The following is a 22,557-nucleotide window of genomic DNA, read 5'->3' on the forward strand; positions in this document are numbered from 1 at the left end:
GGAAGGAGGAAGGGAGGAGAATTCATGCCTTTCTTGTATAAAATGTATTTCATGGTAGCAAAATAGTAAATGAGAAAAAGTTCTTTAAAGAAAAATTCTAGCTGATGAATGAATGTACAAGAAATATGATAGCACTATTTGAAAATCATCACACTGCCACTCCTACTGAAAGGATTTAAGCTCTTATGCTAAAACTTTGGGGTGAAATCTTGATGGGGAACATTATAATCAATCAATCTGGCTGACAACACGTAAATCCTGTAATCAATCTTAATGCCATTAAAAAAAAAAATACTAGCCAGGTGTGGTGGCTCATGCCTATGATCCCAGCACTTTGGGAGGCCAAGGCAAGAGGATCACTTGAGCCCAGGAGTTTGAAACACCATATAAAAAATAAAAGGACAAGTCTCAAAATGGGAAAAGGTACTTGTGACACATAACCAACAAAACTACTGTACCAGAATATTTAAAGAACTCCTACAAAACAATATTAAAAAAAAAAAGACAATCCAATAGGGGAAAAAAGCAAAAGAACAGGCTATTTACACTAGAGAATATCTAAATGGCTAATAAATATATGAAACATGCCCAAACTAATAAAAAACCAGGGAAATGCAATTAAAACCACAAGATGTCCCTACACATGTACTAGATAGGCAAAATCTGAGTCTGATAATTCTGAATATTGGCTCCTCTGTGTTGTAATGGGAAATGCCAAGCACTTGCTGGTCGGGCTGTAACTACGTAAAACAACTTCAGAAAACATATTCCATCATCTAGTAAACTTAAAGATACGTATGTTCTATGACCCAGCAGTTTTACCCTGGTAGACAGTCCAGAGAAATGTATGCACATGCTACAGAGATACGAGTAAGACTGTTCATAGCAGTGTTATTCATAACACTGGAATATTGGAAACAACCCAAGTTTTTATTGATAGCATATAGAAAAAATTGCTATATTCCTATAATATAATATCACAAATCAATAAAGATGATCTAAACAGAGACCAACAATATGGATGAATTTTACATCAAGTTGAGGGGAGAAAAGCAACATGAAACATGAATACATGCAGTGTGATTCAATTTATATAAAGTACAGACAAAGGAAAAACTGAACTACATTTCTAGGAATGTATACAAAATGGCAAAACTATATTAGAACCCAAGAATGACTGTAAAGGTCAGGATAGCAGTTACCTCTGAGGTGGGGAAGAGGAGGGCTATGATGGAGAAGGATTCCAGGATACCCACATCCTAATCCTTGCCCAGGTGGTGGTTATACATCTGTTCCCTTTATTTGTTAAATGGTAACAATGTGTTTCATACGTTTACGTGTATGTTCTATTCCACAACTAAAATTCTAAGGAGAGTTCATTTTCAAAATTAAATATTTCTTAAAATTTGGAAAGCATCTTTGAAATTCTGCAACCCAGTTTTTCCCAAGGTAGCATCACCTGAGGATCACCTAGTCCTACCCTAGAGATTCTGATTCAGTCAATCTACAGTCGGTCCTGGGCATCAGTATTTTCAAATAGGTCGCCTAAGTTTGGGAAGTGCTTAGCCAAGTCCAGACTCCATGGGTGGTTAAGGCATTTGCCCTGTGCTTCCCAACCCCACCACAAGGCTCTCTCCACTGTATCAGTGAGGACTAGACATCCCTTGCCTTTGGGCTCAACTCTTGTCCTACAAAAGAGTTTTACAGCCAGCAGGCTCACAGGTTTGGCACAGGAATTGATAGCAGTAGGTACCTTTTGAACAGGTTCCTGTAAGTCTCCAGTTAAATGATGCTTTCTATCCAGCAAACTTGCATTGACTGTTAATTTAACCTATATAAAATTTAAGGTTCTCCTTTCCAGTATTCTGCTGTTCTTCTCTCAAATAGTCCATCCAATAGATCATAAGAATAATGTACAACTATTGGCAAAAATGATTTTGAACTGACTTATGCACAAATTTACCCCCATTTTAAGTCTCGATGATGCCCCAAGTTGTCGTTCAGACAAGTTCATGAATACAGGTACCTCTACATTGATGGACCTTTCTCCAGAATGAGGAGCCAAAATCATCTGAATTAAGTAGAGATCTCATTTGTCCCTGACTCATGATAATGTCTGTGCTACAGTCCTGCATTAATTACTTTGCCCAAGTAGAAATACACTACCCATATAAGAATTTCACTTCTGAACAAAACAAAATAAAAATCCACGAGTGGTGACCTCAAAATGAACTGGTTAAATTTAAGGACTCATTTTTAAAGGTCAATGTCCTTTTGCTGCAAATACAGTTCCTATGCAGATGAGAAGTTGAACCTGACCTATGGAGCCGAGCATAATTAGCCAGCTGCACCCTCATAATAAGGTGCAGATGGTTAATTGCACCAGCAAATAACTGCTTACTTGTGGGCACAAAAGCCTGTACCTAAAATCACTGAAAGTATACTTGGGACTGTTTATGCTCATGGCAAACAAAACACATTTCCAAGGTTTCATCTGCGAACAGATCACAGCCAGCTCCAAATCCCTGCTTTGCGGGAGAGCCATTCACGCTGCTGAGGTCTGGTCCAAGAGAGGGACCACTGGCCACAAAGCCACATATCAACTGGTGAAATATTTCTTGGGGTGCTGAATCGTTGTTGAAAAATCTCCTGAATTTGTTGTAATAGGGATGAGGGGATCAGTCAATAAGGTGAGACTTTGGTTTCCCTAGAACGCAAAGTAAATTCTGTATTCTTTTGACTACAAACCCGGAAATGATTTTTTCATAAACAAACATCTCATCATTAGTTTTCTGAATAAGAAAAAAAAAGACCAATTTTCCTGTGCCCTTGAGGAATTTCATGCACTAGCCAAGCTCCTAGAATTTAGCAAGCTGTATTAGATTAAACACACCCAGTGGTTGTTAGCGACCGTTTCAAAGATCCACTCTAAAACATATTCTATTAATCCCAATGTGGTAAGAATAAGATATGGGGAGAAAAGAGAGAAGGGATAACTACTCCATAAAACCCATGTTTGGAAGTCCTCAGCCAGCTGCAAAGCTTTCAGTTGGGCAAGAGGTCAAGATGACAGGGCTGGGGAGCAGAATACTAATCTACTGGAATCCACACAGAACCTTTCTTCTGAAGAACCCACTGGGTTACGTGATTCTATTCAGTTTAATTGTATACTGGGGAGGAGGAAAAGCTATTTGCCATGGTTTTAATTGCTAAGAACACACTATCTTTTTCAGAACCATCTGTTTAATTGTAATTACAAACAGTGATGTAAAAACGCAAATGATTAACAAGTACAAAATTCCCTACCACTAACAGTTTTAACATAACAAGCCATATTGTGAAAGAGTATGTTGCCTTTTCCCTCCCTGCAATATTTCATGATTTGGCAACTGACAACCCACCATTTTTTACAGAATCTCATTCTGGTAAAGCTAAAGGTATTAATTAGTATTCTTAGAGTACATCCTCCTGTTATTGCTTTTTATTAAATCGTAATTCCCTCTAGGAGCAAAGGATTATATCAGAAATGAAATGCATAAGGCCCCTTTGTTTCCATCTCCCACCAAAATCTTTGAGGTTTCATATGATACACATCATCTATAATTAATTACCAGGCATATTCCAAAGCATTGCAAGACTACTTTTGGCTTCATAAACACAAATTTCTGCTTTCCTGGTTTTGAAATATGCTTCCCACACTGTCATTATTTTAAAAGCCATGAGTACTGGTAATTGTTTTCAGACATCAATAAAAATAGCTTAACCTTGAAATTTATTTTAATTAGGGATTTTTTCAAAGCCACTGCTGCAAATTTGGGTGGATTGTTTATAATAAAAATGAGCATCAACAACATAGTTGTACAGAACATAGAATTAGGCAAAGTTGTTTAACTTAGGCTCATAATAGCAGTTTAAAGAAATAAAAACAGACACAGATACAGTCAGAGCATAATGTTATTAGAGCAACCTTACATTCAGGACATTTTAGATAGCTTATTAAAGCAAGAAGATGCCATTTTAAAAAAAATAAGGGGCGGATTTATGCATTGCCAGTGAAATTACAAGAGATTGCTTTTTCTAGTCATTTCACACTAATTTTTCTTTAAAGTCAACCAAGTTGACTTTTTGGTATTAAGAGGAAGACCACCACTTTAAGAATATAGGATTTAGTATCGGATTTGGTATTCATATTAAGATGAATATCACCCCTTTAAGAATATAGGATCTAACATAGGATATGCTGGTTTATTTGAACCAATACTTTCTAACAAGCCTTTCTATCAAGCACAGAACAATTTTTAAAAGTCCACTTTTCCTCCATACCACCTCAAGGGATAAATATGACCCTTTAAACAAATCAGATAACTAAAACACTTTAAATCCAAATAAATTAAAAGATTGCACAGTTTTTCAAATTAAATTGCATTAGAGGCATTTTATGATATGTCAATTTTCCTCACCTGAAACCCTTCCAGCAATAATCCTACAATTATTTTTGCCTTATTCCAAGCCCCCATCCCTCTCAAACGACATTTTGTATGAAGAGCAGCCAAATGCTAAGTGCTTCTGCAGTGTTAATGAGGAAACAGATCTTGGAAGAAATTATTTGAAAGAAAAAGTTTGCCCTCAGGAATGAGTTGTCGTTTCACTTTTAATGATGGTAACTGTGGTTCAGCGTATTTCAGTCCATTGCGTTCTGAAATGTACTCATCCCAAACCAGTGATCTTTAACCTTTGTGGTCCAGGTCCTACTGGAAATCTGATGATGGCTATGAACACTATCCCCCAGAAGATTAACATAAACATAAAATCTGAGGGCTGACACATCCAGGGTCAAGAATCTATTACACAGATCCCGAATGTGTACCAATTAAAACATGGTTACAATACTAACAGGCTATGAGTTTCTTTCAAACTTGATGAGCGTTTTCATGTTCTAAATGTTTCTGCTGCTAAAGTGAAGAAACATTCTCAAAACTATTCTTAAAGCCTGTGAAACTATATAACTACTAAGGGGTAATAACTTCCTTCTACTTTGTGATTGCATAAATCATTCTCACACACAAGCCAGAAGTATTCCTTCCCCCAAATAACTCTAATTTGGCCTTGTATACAAGACATAAAATGAAATACCAACTTACAAGTATCATTTTCTAAGAGCTTCTGACATGCATTCATTGTCACATCTTTAGATATAATATAGAACAAAATACACACTTCACATAAAAAGAAAATATTTAAGTCACTAGTCTGCATGTATATATTCTTCAGCTGGCATTTGCTAAACCTGAATTTTTCCATCTTTGTCACACATGTATACAGCGAATACATCCAGGTTTCATGAAAGATTTACTCTGATGCTCTCAATAAATGATTCAATACAAAAATTATTAAGAATAGTTAGCTCTGGGGAACCAGACTAGGAGAGAGAGTGGAGTAATGAGAAGCCTTTCATGTTTACATTTCTAAGGTATTTCATTTTTTACAAGGAGTATGTAAATGACTGTGCTAAAAATTAAGATTACAAAGTAATACATTGTTTTCTAATATAGGTTATGCTGGTTTGTTTGAACCAACTCTCCTGCTGAAAACAACTAAAAATGCTGGCTAAAATATTTTTTCAGCTTCTCAAAAGCATCAAAAAGCTAACAAGACCATAAGGAATTATCTAGCCAACATCTAACTGAAAACAGGAACCAAGAAAGGTAAGTGGAGCACTGAAACAGATTTGGTAGGAGATAATCCTCTAGACAAGGACACCCTGAGCTCTGCTTGTGGCTGCCTGGTAGGGCTTCCAGGAAAGGTCAACACCCAGGACCCATCAAAGGTGGGGAGACTGATAGGAGACTCCACTCCAAAGGTGTACACTTTCAACGTTTGGGTCAAAAATAAAGCCTTCCTATCCCACCATTCCCAGCTGAATGCAGGGGACGATTCCTTGGCACCTAACAGAGAGAGAGGTATAAAGAAAAAAAAAACCCTGAAAGGTTAGAATCACAGCCAACTCTCTTAAGAGATGTACAGCCCAAATTCATATCACCTGTGAGCTCCAAAAGCCTCAAAGTGTGATTTTTACTTTAAAATAAGCCTGGACAGGTAGTTCCCTGAGGTACCTAACAGAGGCAAATGCAAACCCTCTCTGATGATCCTCCTTCTCTGAGGACCTCTCTGAGGTCCTCCTTCATTTTAGTCATCAAACACTTCCCATAAATAATTTTCCAAGGACGATAAGCAGCTCTTGGTCAAAATAAACAAGCATACTAAGAGAGTGGGAAAAGCACCCTGAACAAGAACCAGCAAAAACATCCTGTAGGAAAAGAAATTCAAGAAATGAAAATTAAAATAATTAAAATTAAAACTCAATGAATAGAATATCTAATTCTAAGAAGAATGTATTTGATAGCATGAACTTCAACAATTAGAAAATAAAATAGATAAATTACAAAAAGCATATACTTTAAGACATTAGAGAGGTATAGAAGAAATATAGTGTTAAATCAAGTTTAGCCTAAAGCTGCCTCCTTACATATTTTAAGTTTGGCCTAAACGTTTCTCTGTACATTGTGAACTATAACCTAAATGAAGCTGTAAACAGACCATAGCCTACTCTTGTGCCAATCACTGAGTTTTGGCCAAAGGTGGCTAACTTTTCAAACCATGTTCAAATAAGGCAAGCAATGAGCTGTAACTAATCTGGCTATTTTTGTACCTCATTTCCATTTTCTGTACATCACTTTCTTTTTTCAATCCACAAATCATCTTCTACCACATGGCTCCACTGGAGTCTTTCTGAGCCTACTCTGGCTCAAGAGGCTGCCCACAGCACACCAAAAGGATAACACATCATGATCAAGTGGGTTTCATCCCAGGAATGCAGGGATGATTTAATATACACAAGTCAATAAATGTGATATATCACATAAACAAAATTAAAAACAAAAACCATGGATTATCTCAGTAGATGAAGAAAAAGCATTTGAAAAAAATCCAGCATCCCTTTATGGTAAAAACCCTCAACAAAATAAGCATAGAAGGGACTTACCTCAAAATAATAAAAGCCATATATGACAAACCCACAGCCAACATCATACTGAATGCGGAAAAGTTGAAAGCCTTCCCTGTGAGAACTAGAACAAGACAAGGATGACCACTTTCACCACTTTTATTTGACATAATACTGGAAGTCCTAGCCAGAGCAACCAGCAAGAGAAAAAAATAAAGGGCATCCAAATTGGAAAAGAAGTCAAACTGTCACTGTTTGCCAGTTATATGATTATATACCTAGAAAACCCTAAAGACTCATCCAAAAGGCTCCTAGATCTGATGAACGAATTCAGTAAAGTCTGAGGTTACAAAATTAATGTACACAAATCAGTAGCACTGCTATACACCAACAACAACCATGCTGAGAATCAAATCAAGAGCTCAATCTCTTTTACAACAGCTGCAAAAAAATAAAATAAAATAAAATACATATGAATATACTTAACCAAGTAGGGGAAAGACCTCTACGAGGAAAACTAAAAAGCACTGCTGAAATAAATAATAGATGACACAAACAAATGGATACACATCCTATGCTCACGAATGGGAAGAATCAACATTGTGAAAATGACCATACTACCCAAAGCGATTCCCATCAAAATACCAACATCATTCTTCACAGAACTACAACAAACAATTCTAAAATTCACATGGAACCAAAAAAGAGCTCACAAAGCTAAAGCAATACTAAGCAAAAAGAACAAATCTAGAGGCATCACATTACAATACTTCAAATTATACTACAAGGTTATAGTTACCAAAACAGCATGGCACTGGTATAAAAATGGGCATATAGACCAATAGAACAGAAGAGAACCCAAAAATAAAGCCAAATAATTACAGCCAACTGATATTTGACAAAGAATATAAAGACATAAATTGGAGAAAGGACACCCTATGCAATAATGGTGCTGGGAAAACTGGCAAGACACATGTAGAAGAATGAAACTGGGTCCCCATTTCTTACCTTATAAAAAAACATTAACTCCCAATGGATCAAAGACTTAAATCTAAGACATGAAACCATAAAAATCCTAGAAGATAACATTGGAAAAACTCTTCTGGCATTGGCTTAGGCAGAAATTCAGGACTAAGACCCTAAACGCAAATGTGACAAAAACAAAAACAAATAAATGGGTCCTAATTAAACTAAAAAGCTTCTGCAAAGCAAAAGAAATAATAAGAAGAGTAAGCAGACAACCCACAGGGTGGGAGAAAGTATTTGCAAGCTATGCATCCAACAAAGGACTAGCATCCGGAATCTACAAGGAGCTCAAACAAATCAGCAAGAAAAAAAAAACAAATAATCCCTTCAAAAAGTGAGCTAAAACATGAAGAGACATTTCTCAAAAGAAAATATACAGCCAACAAATATGAAAAAATGCTCATCAGTAGTTGTCAGGCAAATGCAAATTAAAACCACAATGAGATACCACCCTACTCTTGCAAGAATGGCCGTAATTAAAAAGTCAAAAAACAATAGATGTTGGTTGGGATATGGTGAAAAGGGAATACTTCTACACTATTGGTGGGAATGCAAATTAGCACAACCACTAAAAGTAGATCTACCATTTCATCCAGCAATCCCACTACTGGGTATCTACCCAAAGGAAAAGAAGTCATTATATGAAAAAGACACATTCACATGCATGTTTACAGCAACACAATTTGCAATTGCAAAGATATGGAACCAACCTAAGTGCCCACTGATCAACAAGTGGATAAAGAAAATGTAAAATGTGTATACCATGGAATACTACTCAACCATAAGGAGGGACAAAATAATGTCTTTTGCAGCAACTTGGATGCAGCTGGAGGCCATTATTCTAAGTGAAGTAACCCAGGAGTGAAAAACCAAATACCATACGTTCTCCCTTATAAGTGGGAGCTAAGCTATGAGATGCAAAGACATACAGAGTGATGAAATTTGGGAACTCAGTTGGGGAAGTCAGAAGTAGGGTAAGGGATAAAAGACTACATATTGGGTATAGTGTACACTGCTCAGGTGACAGGTGCACTGAAATCTCAGAAGTCACCACTAAAGAACTCATCCATGTAACGAAAAATCACTTGTACTTTAAAAATGATTGAAATATAAAATTATTTAAAAAGAGGCTGCTCAATTTGCAAATTGTTCTTTGCTTTGAAATGATTCATGAATCATTCTTTAATTAAATTAAACTCTGTTAAATTTAATTTGGCTAAGGTTTTTCTTTTAACAATGGACTAGAAGAACTAAAATTTCAGAAGGGAAATGGCCTCTCATCAATGAGTTGAAGTTACTGGTCATGATTTTCTCTGGGGACATTTGCTAATTCTAGGCACAGGGAGACAATCCCGCTTGGCTCAGGCAGAGGATTCTTAAGGTAAGAGGAGGCACCAACAGAATAGCTGATGGTTGTAAAATCTGGCAAGACGAACAGGAACCTAAAAAGCGAGGGCCAGATTCCCCTACAGGTGATTTTCTGAGAAGTGGAACAGCATGAGAGCTCTGAAGTTGAATAAGAAAGAGTGTAGGGTTCTCTGTTCCCCACTACTTTCTTTCTGTGTCCTGACTGCTCTGTGATCTATCCAGTTGCAGGTTTTTCGTAGCAGACTTGAACCCAAACCTGGGCCTGGAACATTCCTAGGCATTGATAAAGGTATCTAGGTTGCTGCCTGCAACGCTGAAAAAGAAACTAGTCCTGGCCCTGAGCCAAATTCCTTAAACTCTCATACCCTGACCCCCTCACTGCAGTCATACCTAGGTAGAACACCTGTTTTCTCTTGCTGTTCATTTTGAGGACTGCTGCAGCACTCTGTAAGTTTCCCCAATAAATGCTTTGGATTGACCACTCTGGCATTTAGTCTTTCCTTCTTTCTTTGGAATCCCAACCGGCCCCATCTCTGGACAGTTTGGGGCACTCCCTTGTGGGGAATCTCCTGCCATCATTTTGGGGGTGATTCTGGCCATAGGTATTGTAGGATGAAACACAGAGTGAAATCTGCTATAGTCTCTTGGTGCTTAGAACTTGAGGTTCAGAAAGAGGGAGGAGGGGCTTGCAACAAACACAACACAGTTCTCCCCGCCAAGACATTTGAATGAAGTTTAACATTTGATTGGGTATGAAACAAGGAATGAACAACTGGAAACTGAAAATTTTAAAACAGTATCATATACAATAGCATCAAAAAACATAAAATAAAAACAGAGCTAACAAAACATGTGCAAAAGTTGCATGTTAAAAATTATAAAACATCATGGTATACCATGTTCATAAATTGGAAGATTCAGTATTGCTAAGATGCCAATTCTCCCCAAATTAATCTATACTCCAATGAAATCTAATCAAAACGCCAGCAGATATTTTTGGAGATGTTAACCTTTAATTCTAAAGTTTGTATGGAAAGGTAAAGGAACCAATGTTGCCAATTCAATTTTGAAAAATAAGAACAAAGTAGAAGGACTCAAACTACCAGATTTCAAAATTCACTGTAAAGTTATCAAGAAATCGATTTTATGCTGTTAAAATGACTGGCAGTTCATTTGAGAAACAAAAATTATTCATATTTTTCTGGAATATTCTGTTACATTGATAAATCAGAAACATGTATTCACACATACATGGTCAATTGATTTTTGACAAAGGTGCCAAGGTAAGTGGAGAGAGGAGAGTCTCTCTAACAAATGGGGTTGGAACATTCACCCTTATGAAAAAAAAAACACCTCAACTCTTGCCTGATGTCATACATAAAAATTAACTCAAAACTCATCAAAGACCTACATGTGAAACCCAAAGCTATGGAAGTCTGAGAAAAAAACATTGAGGAAAATCTTGTTACCTTGTGTTAGGCCAAAGGTTTTTAGATATCACACAAAACATAAAAGAAAAAATTAGTAAGATTAGACTTCATCAAAACTTTTGACTTCAAAGACATTATGAAGAAAATTGAAACCAGCCCAATTTCCTCACAGAACTGATGTTTATGGTCTTTTTAAATAAACAGAAATTGGCCCTCTTGGTCTTAAGCCTGAAACTTATATTTATCTTATCTGAGTTCCTTTCTTAGAAAACTGACGCTCGGGCCTCCCAGATAGTATAAAGGAACTGAAACTCACCAGATCACCGCATCCAGACAGTGAGAGACCAGATTCCTCTTCCTTACCCCTCCCTAATTCCTGTTTTCTACATTCTTTCCCTGGTATTTAAATCTCCAATTTTAGTCAGTTAGTGAGACAATTTGAGACTATCTCCCATCTCCACAGCTGCAGCACCCAAATAAAGCCTTCTTCCCTGGCAGTACTCTTTGTTCCACTGACTGGCTTTCTGTGCTGTAAACAATGAGATCTAGATCAAACCCCTGGCATTTCAGTAACAAAATGTTTTAAAAAGGAAAGATGTGTCACATACTGGGAGAAATTATTTGCAAATTAAATATCTGACTTTTGTCATATATATGTGTATATATATATGTGTGTGTGTGTATATATACATATATATACGTATATATATACATATATATACATATATATGTGTGTATATATATATATGAATGATATGGGCAAAAGATACAAACAGAAACTTCACCAAGTTCACCAAACTTCTTCACCAAAGATATAATAACAAGTAAGCATGTTATTCAACATCATTAATCACCAGGGAATGCAAATTAAAAGCAGAATGAGCTACCACTACACAGCTATAAGAATAAAGTGTATTCAACTAGAAAAAGAGGAAGTCAAATTGTCCCTGTTTGCAGATGACATGATTGTATATCTAGGAAACCCCATCTTCTCAGGCCAAAATCTCCTTAAGCTCATTAGCAACTTCAGCAAAGTCTCAGGATACAAAATCAATGTGCAAATATCACAAGCATTCTTATACACCAATAACAGACAAACAGAGAGCCAAATCATGAGTGAACTCCCATTCACAATTGCTTCAAAGAGAATAAAATACCTAGGAATCCAACTTACAAGGGATGTGAAGGAACTCTTCAAGGAGAACTACAAACCACTGCTCAACGAAATAAAAGAGGACACAAATGGAAGAACATTCCATGCTCATGGATAGGAATAATCAATATCGTGAAAATGGCCATACTGCCCAAGGTAATTTATAGATTCAGTGTCATCCCCATCAAGCTACCAATGACTTTCTTCACAGAATTGGAAAAAACTACTTTAAAGTTCATATGGAACCAAAAAAGAGCCTGCATTGCCAAGACAATCCTAAGCCAAAAGAACAAAGCCGGAGGCATCACGCTACCTGACTTCAAACTATACTACAAGGCTACAGTAACCAAAACAGCATGGCACTGGTACCAAGACAGAGATCTAGACCAATGGAACAGAACGGAGCCCTCAGAAATAATACCACACATCTACAACCATCTCATCTTTGACAAACATGACAAAAACAAGAAATGGGGAAAGGATTCCCTATTTAATAAATGGTGCTGGGAAAACTGGCTAGCCATATGTAGAAAGCTGAAACTGGATCCCTTCCTTACACCTTATACAAAAATTAATTCAAGATGGATTAAAGACTTACATGTTAGACCTAAAACCATAAAAACCCTAGAAGAAAACCTAGGCAATACCATTCAGGACATAGGCATGGGCAAGGACTTCATGTCTAAAACACCAAAAGCAATGGCAACAAAAGCCAAAATTGACAAATGGGGTCTAATTAAACTAAAGAGCTTCTGCACAGCAAAAGAAACTACCATCAGAGTGAACAGGCAACCTACAGAATGGGAGAAAATTTTTGCAATCTACTCATCTGACAAAGGGCTAATATCCAGAATCTACAAAGAACTCAATCAAATTTACAAGAAAAAAACAAACCCATCAAAAAGTGGGCGAAGGATATGAACAGACACTTCTCAAAAGAAGACATTTATGCAGCCAACAGACACATGAAAAAATGCTCATCATCACTGGCCATCAGCGAAATGCAAATCAAAACCACAGTAAGATACCATCTCACACCAGTTAGAATGGCGATTAAAAAGTCAGGAAAACAACAGGTGCTGGAGAGGATGTGGAGAAATAGGAACACTTTTACACTGTTGGTGGGACTGTAAACTAGTTCAACCATTGTGGGAGACAGTGTGGCGATTCCTCAAGGATCTGGAATTAGAAATACCATTTGACCCAGCCATCCCGTTACTGGGTATATGCCCAAAGGATTATAAATCGTGCTACTATAAAGACACATGCACACATATGTTTATTGCGGCACTATTCACAATAGTAAAGACTTGGAACCAACCCAAATGTCCATCAACGATAGACTGAGTTAAGAAAATGTGGCACATATATACCATGGAATACTATGCAGCCATAAAAAAGGATGAGTTCATGTCCTTTGTAGGGACATGGATGAAGCTGGAAACCATCATTCTCAGCACACTATCACAAGGACAAAAAACCAAACACCGCATGTTCTCACTCACAGGCGGGCAACGAACAATGAGAACACTTGGACACAGGAAGGGGAACATCACACACCGGGGCCTGTTGTGGGGTGGGGGGAGGGGGGAGGGATAGCATTTGGAGATATACCTAATGTAAATGACTAGTTAATGGGTGCAGCACACCAATATGGCACATGTATACATATGTAACAAATCTGCACGTTGTGCACATATACCCTAGAACTTAAAGGAGAATAAAAATATATACATATAAAAAAAAGATCTCCCACTAACAAGGTTGCAATTTGGCAGTTTCTTGTAAAATTAATACTTACCATATAACCTATCAATCCTACTCCCAGGTATTTATCAAAATAATAACATATGTCCATACAAATACCTGTATGGGAATATTTATAACAGTTTTACTTATTAATAATTACCAAATACTGGAAGCAATCCTAACGTCCATCAGCTGATGGTACATCCATTCAATAGAATAGTACGCAGCAATGAAAAGAAATGAGCTACTGCTACATACAACAACATGGTTAAATCTCAAAAGCAATATGCTAAGTATAACAAGCCAGACAAAAAGTGCTATGTATGTTATAATTTCATTTATGTGACATTCTGGATAATGCAGAATCAGAAAACAGATCATTTCATTAGTTGCTATGGGCTGGAAGTGGGGAAGGGGCATTGACTACAATGAGGTACAAGAGATACTTTCTGAGCTAATGGAATCATTCTACATACTTATTGCAGTAAGTACATGATATGGTTTGGCTGTGTCCCCACCCAAATATCATCTTGAATTATAACTCCCATAATCCCCACGTGTCATGGGAGGGACCCCATGGTGGGTAACTTAATCATGGGGGTGGGTTTTCCTGGGTTGTTCTCATGATAGTGACTGAGTCTGACGAGATTTGATGGTTTTATAAAGGGGAGGTTCCCCTGCACATGCTCTCTTGCCTGCCGCCATATAAGACACGACTTTGCTCCTCCTTTGCCTTCCACCATGACTGTGAGGCCTCCCCAGCCAAGTGGAACTGTGAGTCAATTAAACCTCTTTTCTTTGTAATTAGCCTCAGATATGTCTTTATTAGCAGAATTATAACAGATTAATACAGTACAGAACTTTGTATTTTCAAAACTCTTGGAACTGTACACCTAAAAGAGGTGAATTTTATCATTTTCCCAGGTAAGACGGGAAATGATTCGTCCAAGGCCTGGGGCTAATTCGAAGTTGGAAGCGAGGCAGCACCTCAGGCCTTCTGCCCTTCAGGCTACCTGTCTGGCAGGGGAATCCCAAGAACAAAAATCCGAGGTCCCGTAACTTTCATGGGAGTGAGAAGTGGCTAGGGAAGGCTGAGGAGGGGAGGGGTCTGGAAAGTCTGGAGAACGCCTGGGACGCAGGGCGAGGACGAGGACGAAAAGAGGGGACGCCCCGGTTAGCCCCCATGTCCCTCACACTTTGACCCCACAATCTCTGCGAGGACCTCTGACCTTGGTGCACTCCGGGTCCCACGTTTATTCTACCTCCATTCCCCACCAAGACCCCGCGTCCAACTCACAGACCCCGCCGCCGCTGAGGGGCTCCATACCCAGCTTGAAGCCGCCCGCGCTCTCCCTGCGCCGCCCGAGCTGTTGCCGTCCGTTGCCACGGTAACCACGGAGCCGCACAGCCTAGCAAGCCGCGCGATGATTGGAGGAGGCAAGCGTCTATAGCAACCACCGCCCCAGCCGCTAGGTGCAAAAGAATTTGGTTTCCAAGGATTCTTCGGACACCACCTCTCCCCAAAGCCACACTTTGCCAGGCCTAGTTCTTTAAAGATGCTTCGTGCATTATCTCATTGAACACCTGCCTCCTGCCTCCCAGTGTTGCTGTGGAAATCTCTTATCTCTACAGGAATTTTTAACCTGTGGTCCTTTGACCTCTTCATGAGGTCCACGAACCCCCTTAAGTTATAAGCAAAAGTTTGTGGCCATTTACCCGGTCAGATGGTCCATAGCTGTAGATTCTCAAAGGAGCTGGAACCAAAACTCAGGTTGCCCCATGCCCGAGACGGCGCAAGAGTATAAATCCCACATCCATTAACCCCATCTTCCTTCTCAGAGAAACCAGACAAATAGAGTGTGGTTCTTCCTAGACTTCATTTACATTTATTCAAATCATGACTTGAGACATCTCCCAAATGCTTTAACTCTTGACCTTCAGTCATTCATTCATTTAATAAATATCTATTGATCACTAATTGTGGGTCATATATTTGTCATAGGGACACTTTTCTCAGCATTGAAAGATAGCAATTGTCAAGGCAATTTCTTAGAGCTTTACTTCTGATATGGGAGACAACAGAAGCATAAACAAGATCATTTCAGGTTGTGGTACTAAATAAAATGTCAGGATGTAATAGGAAGTGTCAAGGGTGATGAGCCCAGTAGACAGGTGATTAGGGAGGGTGTCTTTGAGGAGACAGTTGCGTTTGAGCTGAGACATGGGAAGATACCAGCTATAGAAGAGCAAGGGAGAGGGTGGGCAGCACAAGAAAAAGGAATAGAAGGTTACAGGCAGAAATGAGTTTGGAGAATTCGAGAAAATGAAAAGTCAATGTGGCTGCCTCAAAAAGACACAGTCAGATTGCCCTTCCCTGGCTCTTCACAATACTGTCTCCTTCTCCTCCGTACTTCCTTGCTCTGTCCTCCATCACACTCTCTCATGTCACTTTATTTATTTCCTTCAAAGCTCTTTTAACTTTTTATTGTCTGTGAGCTCCATGAGAACAGAGACTGTGTCTCCCTTATAGTATCCCCAGCACCTAAAATAGTAACTGGCCTGGTGTGGACACTAAATAAATATTTGTTGATTGCATGAATCTACACATCACAATACTAGGAACTGTGGTTGACTGGGAGATACAACAGATAACAAGATGAAGATGCTTCCTCCTTTGTGAAGCTTAAATGCTTGTGGAATAATTTAATCACAAACTATGTGGGCCAACTAATTGCGTGCAGAATTGAATGATTTAGACTGTAAGTGCTGTGGGGAGACATTGAAGGATTCCCTTGGTAATTTCTTCATTCTTTCAATTATATTTCAGTTCAATTTCACAAATATTGAATGCCTACTCTATGCCAAACACTGTTGTTTATAACAATGAACAAGAAAGACACCAACTTTGCCTACAGAACTTACAGTCTACTGCTGTACTACTGCTCCACTACAGTTGCCTCTCGTCATTTATGGCTATCGACCACTGAATGTGTAGCTGGTCCTAAATGGAATGTGGAGTAAGTGTAGACTCCAAATTTCAAAGACCTAGTGCAAAACAAGAATGTAGAATATCTCATTAGTATTTTTAAATTGATTTCATATTGAAATGATAATGCTTCAGATATATTATGTTAAATAAGATATATTATTAAAACTCATTTCACCTGTTTTTTTCTTTTTTTAAATCTGGCTGCTAGAAAGTGTTAAATTACATATGCACCTTGTATTATATTGCTAGTGGACTGTGCTGGTCTAGTGGGAGCTTAATGCTATTTGAATAAACAAGTGAAATCTCATTACAGATGTTAAAATAGACATTTTGGTAGAGACATGATAAATAGCGAATTTCAAATAAAGAACATAGATGAAGAATTTAAAAGTAAAACAAGTTAGGCAACTCTTAAATCTTCCGCACACTGAGTGTATAAAAGAGTCAGGAGAAGGCTGGGTGCAGTGGCTCACGCCTGTAATCCGAACACTTTGGGAGGCTGAGGCAGGTGGATCACCTGAGGTCAGGAGTTCAAGACCAGCCTGGCCAACATGATGAAACCCCATTTCTACTAAAAATATAAAAAATTATCTGGGCATGGTGGGGGGGGTGCCTGTAATCCCAGCTACTTGGGAGGATGAGGCAGGAGAATAGCTTGAATCCAGGAGGCAGAGGTTGCAGTGAGCCAAGATCACACCATTGCACTCCATCCTGGGTGACAAGAGCGAAACACCGTCTCAAAAAAAAGCGGGGGAGGGGCCAGGAGTGGGGGATTTAAGAGCATTTCTAAAGAAGATCTTCGTGAAGGATTTCTTCAAAAAGAGCTGAGCTGTGAGTCCCACCTCCAAATCTCCAGTCAAAAGAAAAGGGCTTTGAGGAAGCCACTGGGTGTTTAATATGTGGCATCTACAGTTCAGAGGGCACAGTGGGCTTGTGTCTGAATCGTACCTGGAAATGCTAAAAAGGGCAAGAGATATGTCACTAGTCAGCAGTCAGCAGTGCAAAGAAGAACTGCTTGGTTAGGAACAACCCTCCTTCTTCCCCTAGGATTTACAGATAAAAGATGTGTGAGTGCTTTCTATGAAGGAGATGAGGTTCATTCAAGAGAGATTGTACAGGGTCATTTTAGACCCTTTCCATCTGTTAGATAAAGAGGTTTCAGAAAAGGAAACCTGAGTGCTATGGTTTGAAAGTGTCCCCTCCAAATTCATGTGTTGAAATTCAATCGCCAATGCGATACTATTAACAGGTGAAGCCTTAAAGAGGTGATTAGGTCATGAGGGCTCCTCCCGCATGTATGGGATTAATAACCTTATAAAAGGGCTTGATGGAGGGAGTTCATGCCTCTTACTCTTCTGCCTTCTGCCATGTGAAGACACAGTGTTCCTCCCCTCTAGAGGATGCAGCATTCAAGGTGCCATCTTGGAAGCAGAGACTGCCCACTAACCAAACAACAAACCTGTTGTTGCCTTGATCTTGGACTTCCCAGCCTCCAGAACCATGAAAAATAAATTTCTGTTCTTTATAAATCACCCAGTCTTGGGTATTTTGTTACACCAGCACAAACTGACTAACATACTGAGGGTATCGCTAGTTACCCAGGGGTCAAGAAAAAGGAAAGAACCAGCCAAAAGAAAGATGCCCCAGTAAGAGAACTGCAGGATATGGATTTCCAGCAACAAGGGTAAGTTATCTTGAAAGACTCTTGAAAATGCCCCACCAGAGGATGTATCAGCTTAATCACAGCAGTATCAGACAAGTAAAAACTTTCTTATTGTCCTTTCCTCTCCTCCACCCATGCCCCAATGCCAGAGAGGCCAGGAAAGAGTTTGCCAGCTGAGGGTACAGGTGTAGAGATGTCAATGAACCCACAAAAAGGCAACAAAAAGGAGAGAAGAAGGTGGCTATGCTTCCATTCTCCAACTGTAGGCCTCTTGTCTGCAGCAGGCCTAAAATAAAATAGGAGAGAAGCTGCAACTTTTTAACAGTTTTGATTATCACCTTAGACAGAACATTTGAGCAATTATATTGAGGCTGTGTTTTAACACCTACAAAGGTCCATAAAAGTCTCAGCATCTAACTGAGTTTACCCACAGGCAGGGAAATAATTGGCCACACAGAGGAAATTTAAAGAGAGACTAGAAGACAATTATTAAGTTGCTTTATGACTGCCACCCACAAGTCATGCTTGTTTGGCTCAAGGGCTTCCTAAAAATACAAAATAGGCTATAAATAAAGACAGAAACATGTATTCATCTTGAAGTATACAGAACAGTAGAAGATGTATAAAGTTAAATATTAAAGTGCATATTATTTCAGGGAGGAATATGGATTATCTAAAGTCACATAGCACCTGCACCTCAGACCTAAGACCAGTGTTTAATCTCCCATCCCCAAGGGGTTAGGGGTGCTGAGGCTGCAGAAACCAGTGGCCAGCAGCTATGGGGCTGCTCCTCTGAGGCTGTTCACAGCAGCTCCCCAATGATAGAAGGCTGGTGTGTTCTTAGTGCCAGATAGACAGGAAGACAGGCATGCAGCCTTCCCAGGAAAAGCAACACAAAAACAAAAAAGCCACTCAGCTAGAAATGGATAGCCCACTGAAGGTGAATTATACTATTAGAAAGTAAATCAGATTTAAAAATCTTTTTTTGTTGTTAACTTACATTTCCCCTAAATTAAAGAGGCTAACTGAAAGGATGAAGACTTCTCCATTCTTAATGAGAGATGTCTGACTCCTAAGGAACAACATACTTGGATTGAGTTGGAGAGATGGGGCCAGTGCTTTGTCTTTTCTAAGGTGTGAGCAGATAATTGAGTCAATAAGCAGTGAAAACTGAACTACTTCAGACTTCAGAATGGTAAAGGAAGCTGGTTATGCTGAGGGCCCCAAGCCTCTGACTTACCCAGGCAGAGGACGGTCCTGGGCAAGAACATGGGTGGCAGATATCAAGAAATCATAGACTCATCATTGTAAAACACCTTAGAGATCAACGTGTATAAAACTCTTAGAACATAGTAATTGCTCAATATATGTGCAGTAATTTTTCTGACTATTAGGAGATGACTCAAATTCTGCCACTTACTGCCTGTGTAGAGTTTGCTACTTAACCTCCCTGTGTTGCAGTTCCCACTTCTGCAAAACAGGGGCAACTACCATATAAGGTTCTTGAAGATTAAATAAGATGATAACAGCTGGGCATGGTGGCTCACACCTGTAATCCTAGCACTTTGGGAGGCTGAGGCGGGCGGATGGCTTGAGTTCAGGGGTTCAAGACCAGCCTGGGAAACATGGCAAAACTCCATCTCTACAAAAAAATACAAAGATTAGCCGGGTGTGGTGGTGCATACCTATAGTCCCAGCTACTTGGGAGGCTTAGGTGGAAGGATTGCTTGAGCCCAGGAGGTAGAAGTTTCAGTGAGCCAAGATCACGCCACTGCACTCCAGCCTGGGCAACAGAGCCAGACCCTGCCTCAATCAATCAATAAGATAACACAAACCAAAGTCTTAATAAATGAAAGCTGTCATTATTAATAATCATTATTCTTCAGTCCAGTCTTCTATCTCTTTGACATCACCCCAAATAGTCACTCAACTTCTGTTAAAACTTCTGCTCTTAATTCTTTTATTTATTAAGCAAGCATTGACAGAGAACCTGCTAAGCACTAGACCCTGTGTTAGGTACTGAGAATACCAAGATGAACAAGACACAGTCCCTGAACTCAAGGGCCTCCTGGTCTTTTTTTAGGATGCTTACTTCTTACACTTTCTCAAATCTAAGATCAAGCACCAGGCTGCTCCATTTTTGAACCGCTAAAATTTTTAGAAACTTCTTCCTAAATTAACTCAGAATGTGACTCCCAATAAAACATCTAATTATTCTTATATAGGATGGTCTTTCAAGTTCAAAAACCACCCATCACAGCCCTTTGTTTTTTGGGGTAAACTTCCTAAGCATCTTCAGCAGCTTCTCATGTGATATGATTTCTGGCAATATTATGTCTAGAAACAACTTCTGTTTTGTGTAAAACAAACAAAAAAAATTCACTCATCCTCTTTTTGTGAGTAGCCACTATCAGAATTTTCTGTTAATGTTTGTGTGGCATTAATTACAGTCTTAAGAAGACTGAAGGTTCACCAACTTCCCTACTCGTCCAGCTGTTCTATTTTGTCTTAGTCAAGTTGTTATAAATTACAGAAACCCACTCAAACCAGCAAATAGAAAAATTTGCTGAAAAATTCAAGTAAATTGTGGAACCTGAAAATGGCTGGGCTTCCTGAGAGACTCATACTAAGAACTAGAAAGTTAAAGAGAAACAAAGCAGAGCCTGTCTCTTAGTCTCTCTTTGCTCTCAAATGTCCCTTTATTGCTTCTCTCTCCACATCACTTTTCTCCTTCACCTTAGACCTGTGTTTCTCTACTTCTCTACCTAAATCTTGCAAAATAGTCATCCCAGTACCCCACATATCTGTCTTCTCACATGCATCTCTAAGTATAGTGGATTGAACAGTGGCCCCAAGAAAGATGTCTACAGCCTGATACCAAGACTGAATATTCCTTTATTCAGAAAATGGGTCTTTGCAGATGTAATTAAGATAAGGATCTTGAGATGAGATCACTCTGAATTACTTACTTTGTGGGCCCTAAATCCAATGACCTTGTAAGAGACAGAATAGGAGAAGACAAAAACATAATAAGGACGAAGCAATGTGATCACAGGGTCAGAGACTGGAGCAGTGCAGCCACAGAAACCAAGGAACACCAACAGCCAGAAGAAGCTGGAAGAGGCAAGGAAGTGACGCAGGGCAGGCAAGCCCAAAACTGGGGCTTAGCCCAGGAGGGTTCTTGGCTTCACCCAGGAAAGAATTCAAGGGTAAGGAAGTGGTGTTAGACAGCAACTTTCACTGAAGTAGCAGTGTTCAGCAAAGGTACTGCTCCTTGCAGAGCAGGACTACCCCATAGGCAGTGTGGCCAGAGTAGCAGCTCCAGGGCAGTTCTGCAGTCATAGTTATACCCACTGTAAATTATATGCAAATTAAGGGGCAGGTTATGCAAAAATTTCTAGAAAAAGGGTGGTAACGTCAGATCATTGGTTTGTTGCCATGGAAAGGGGCAGTAACTTACAGGTGTTGCCATGGCAAGGGTAAACTGACATGGCACACTGATGGGCATGTCTTATGGAAAGTTGCTTCTGTGTCCCTGTTTTAGCTAGTCTTCCATTTTTTTCTGGTGTCCAAGCACCACCCCCAGAGTGGAGTCCTGCCTCCAGAGTTGAGTCTGGCCTTCTATCTCAGGAGGGCTTTCCCCTAGAGCTTCCAGAGGGAGTACAGCCATGCTGACACCTAAAGTATGGACTTCTGGCCTCCAGAACTATCAGAGAATAAATTTCTGTTGTTTGAACCACTCAGTCTGTGGTCATTTCCTGAAGCAACCATAGAAAACTCAAACAAGTCTTAACTGCAGATTCTTAGGAGAGAATCTGATTGGTTTAGGCTGACTCAAATGCAACAGATCCCTTGGTCCAATTATCTTCTGCCAGAGAGATGAGTCTCATGAGATTAATATGACTGCCAGGGCCCAGTCCTATGTGGAGGATGGGTGTCATTCACTAGAAAGTGGAGGTGGAGCTAAGAGCTACCTACTACATTGGAGTTGGCCAGTCACCCAGGTCCAAACTCCATTTCCCAAACTTCTTTCCTCCATCTCCACATCCTGTTCATTCAGGATTTTTGGACCAGTTCTCCCTGCCTCCAACTTTTCACTTGTAAATATTTTTCAAAATTTCCCTTCTTTTTAACTCCTCTGCCACTGCCCTACCTCACATCAGCATTGTACCTTGC

General features: G+C 39.3%; 1 protein-coding gene across 4 annotated transcripts in view; it reads right to left on the reverse strand.

The window, feature by feature from the left end:
- The window catches only part of HYDIN (HYDIN axonemal central pair apparatus protein), a 421,455-nt gene extending 406,336 nt beyond the window's left edge, over window positions 1-15,119 (reverse strand). The window contains exon 1 of one of the 4 annotated variants that reach the window (XM_055366388.2): window positions 15,027-15,119. In XM_055366388.2, coding sequence (XP_055222363.2) covers window positions 15,027-15,054 — 28 coding nt within the window. In that variant the 5' untranslated portion in view covers window positions 15,055-15,119. The remainder of the gene's footprint in view (window positions 1-15,026) is intronic. The other 3 variants (XM_055366390.1, XM_055366389.2, XM_055366391.2) reach the window with 3 other exon arrangements.
- Window positions 15,120-22,557: the final 7,438 nt, after the last annotated feature.

This window comes from Gorilla gorilla, chromosome 18 (genome assembly GCF_029281585.2).
Source record: "Gorilla gorilla gorilla isolate KB3781 chromosome 18, NHGRI_mGorGor1-v2.1_pri, whole genome shotgun sequence".
NCBI classification, from domain to species: Eukaryota; Metazoa; Chordata; class Mammalia; order Primates; family Hominidae; genus Gorilla; species Gorilla gorilla.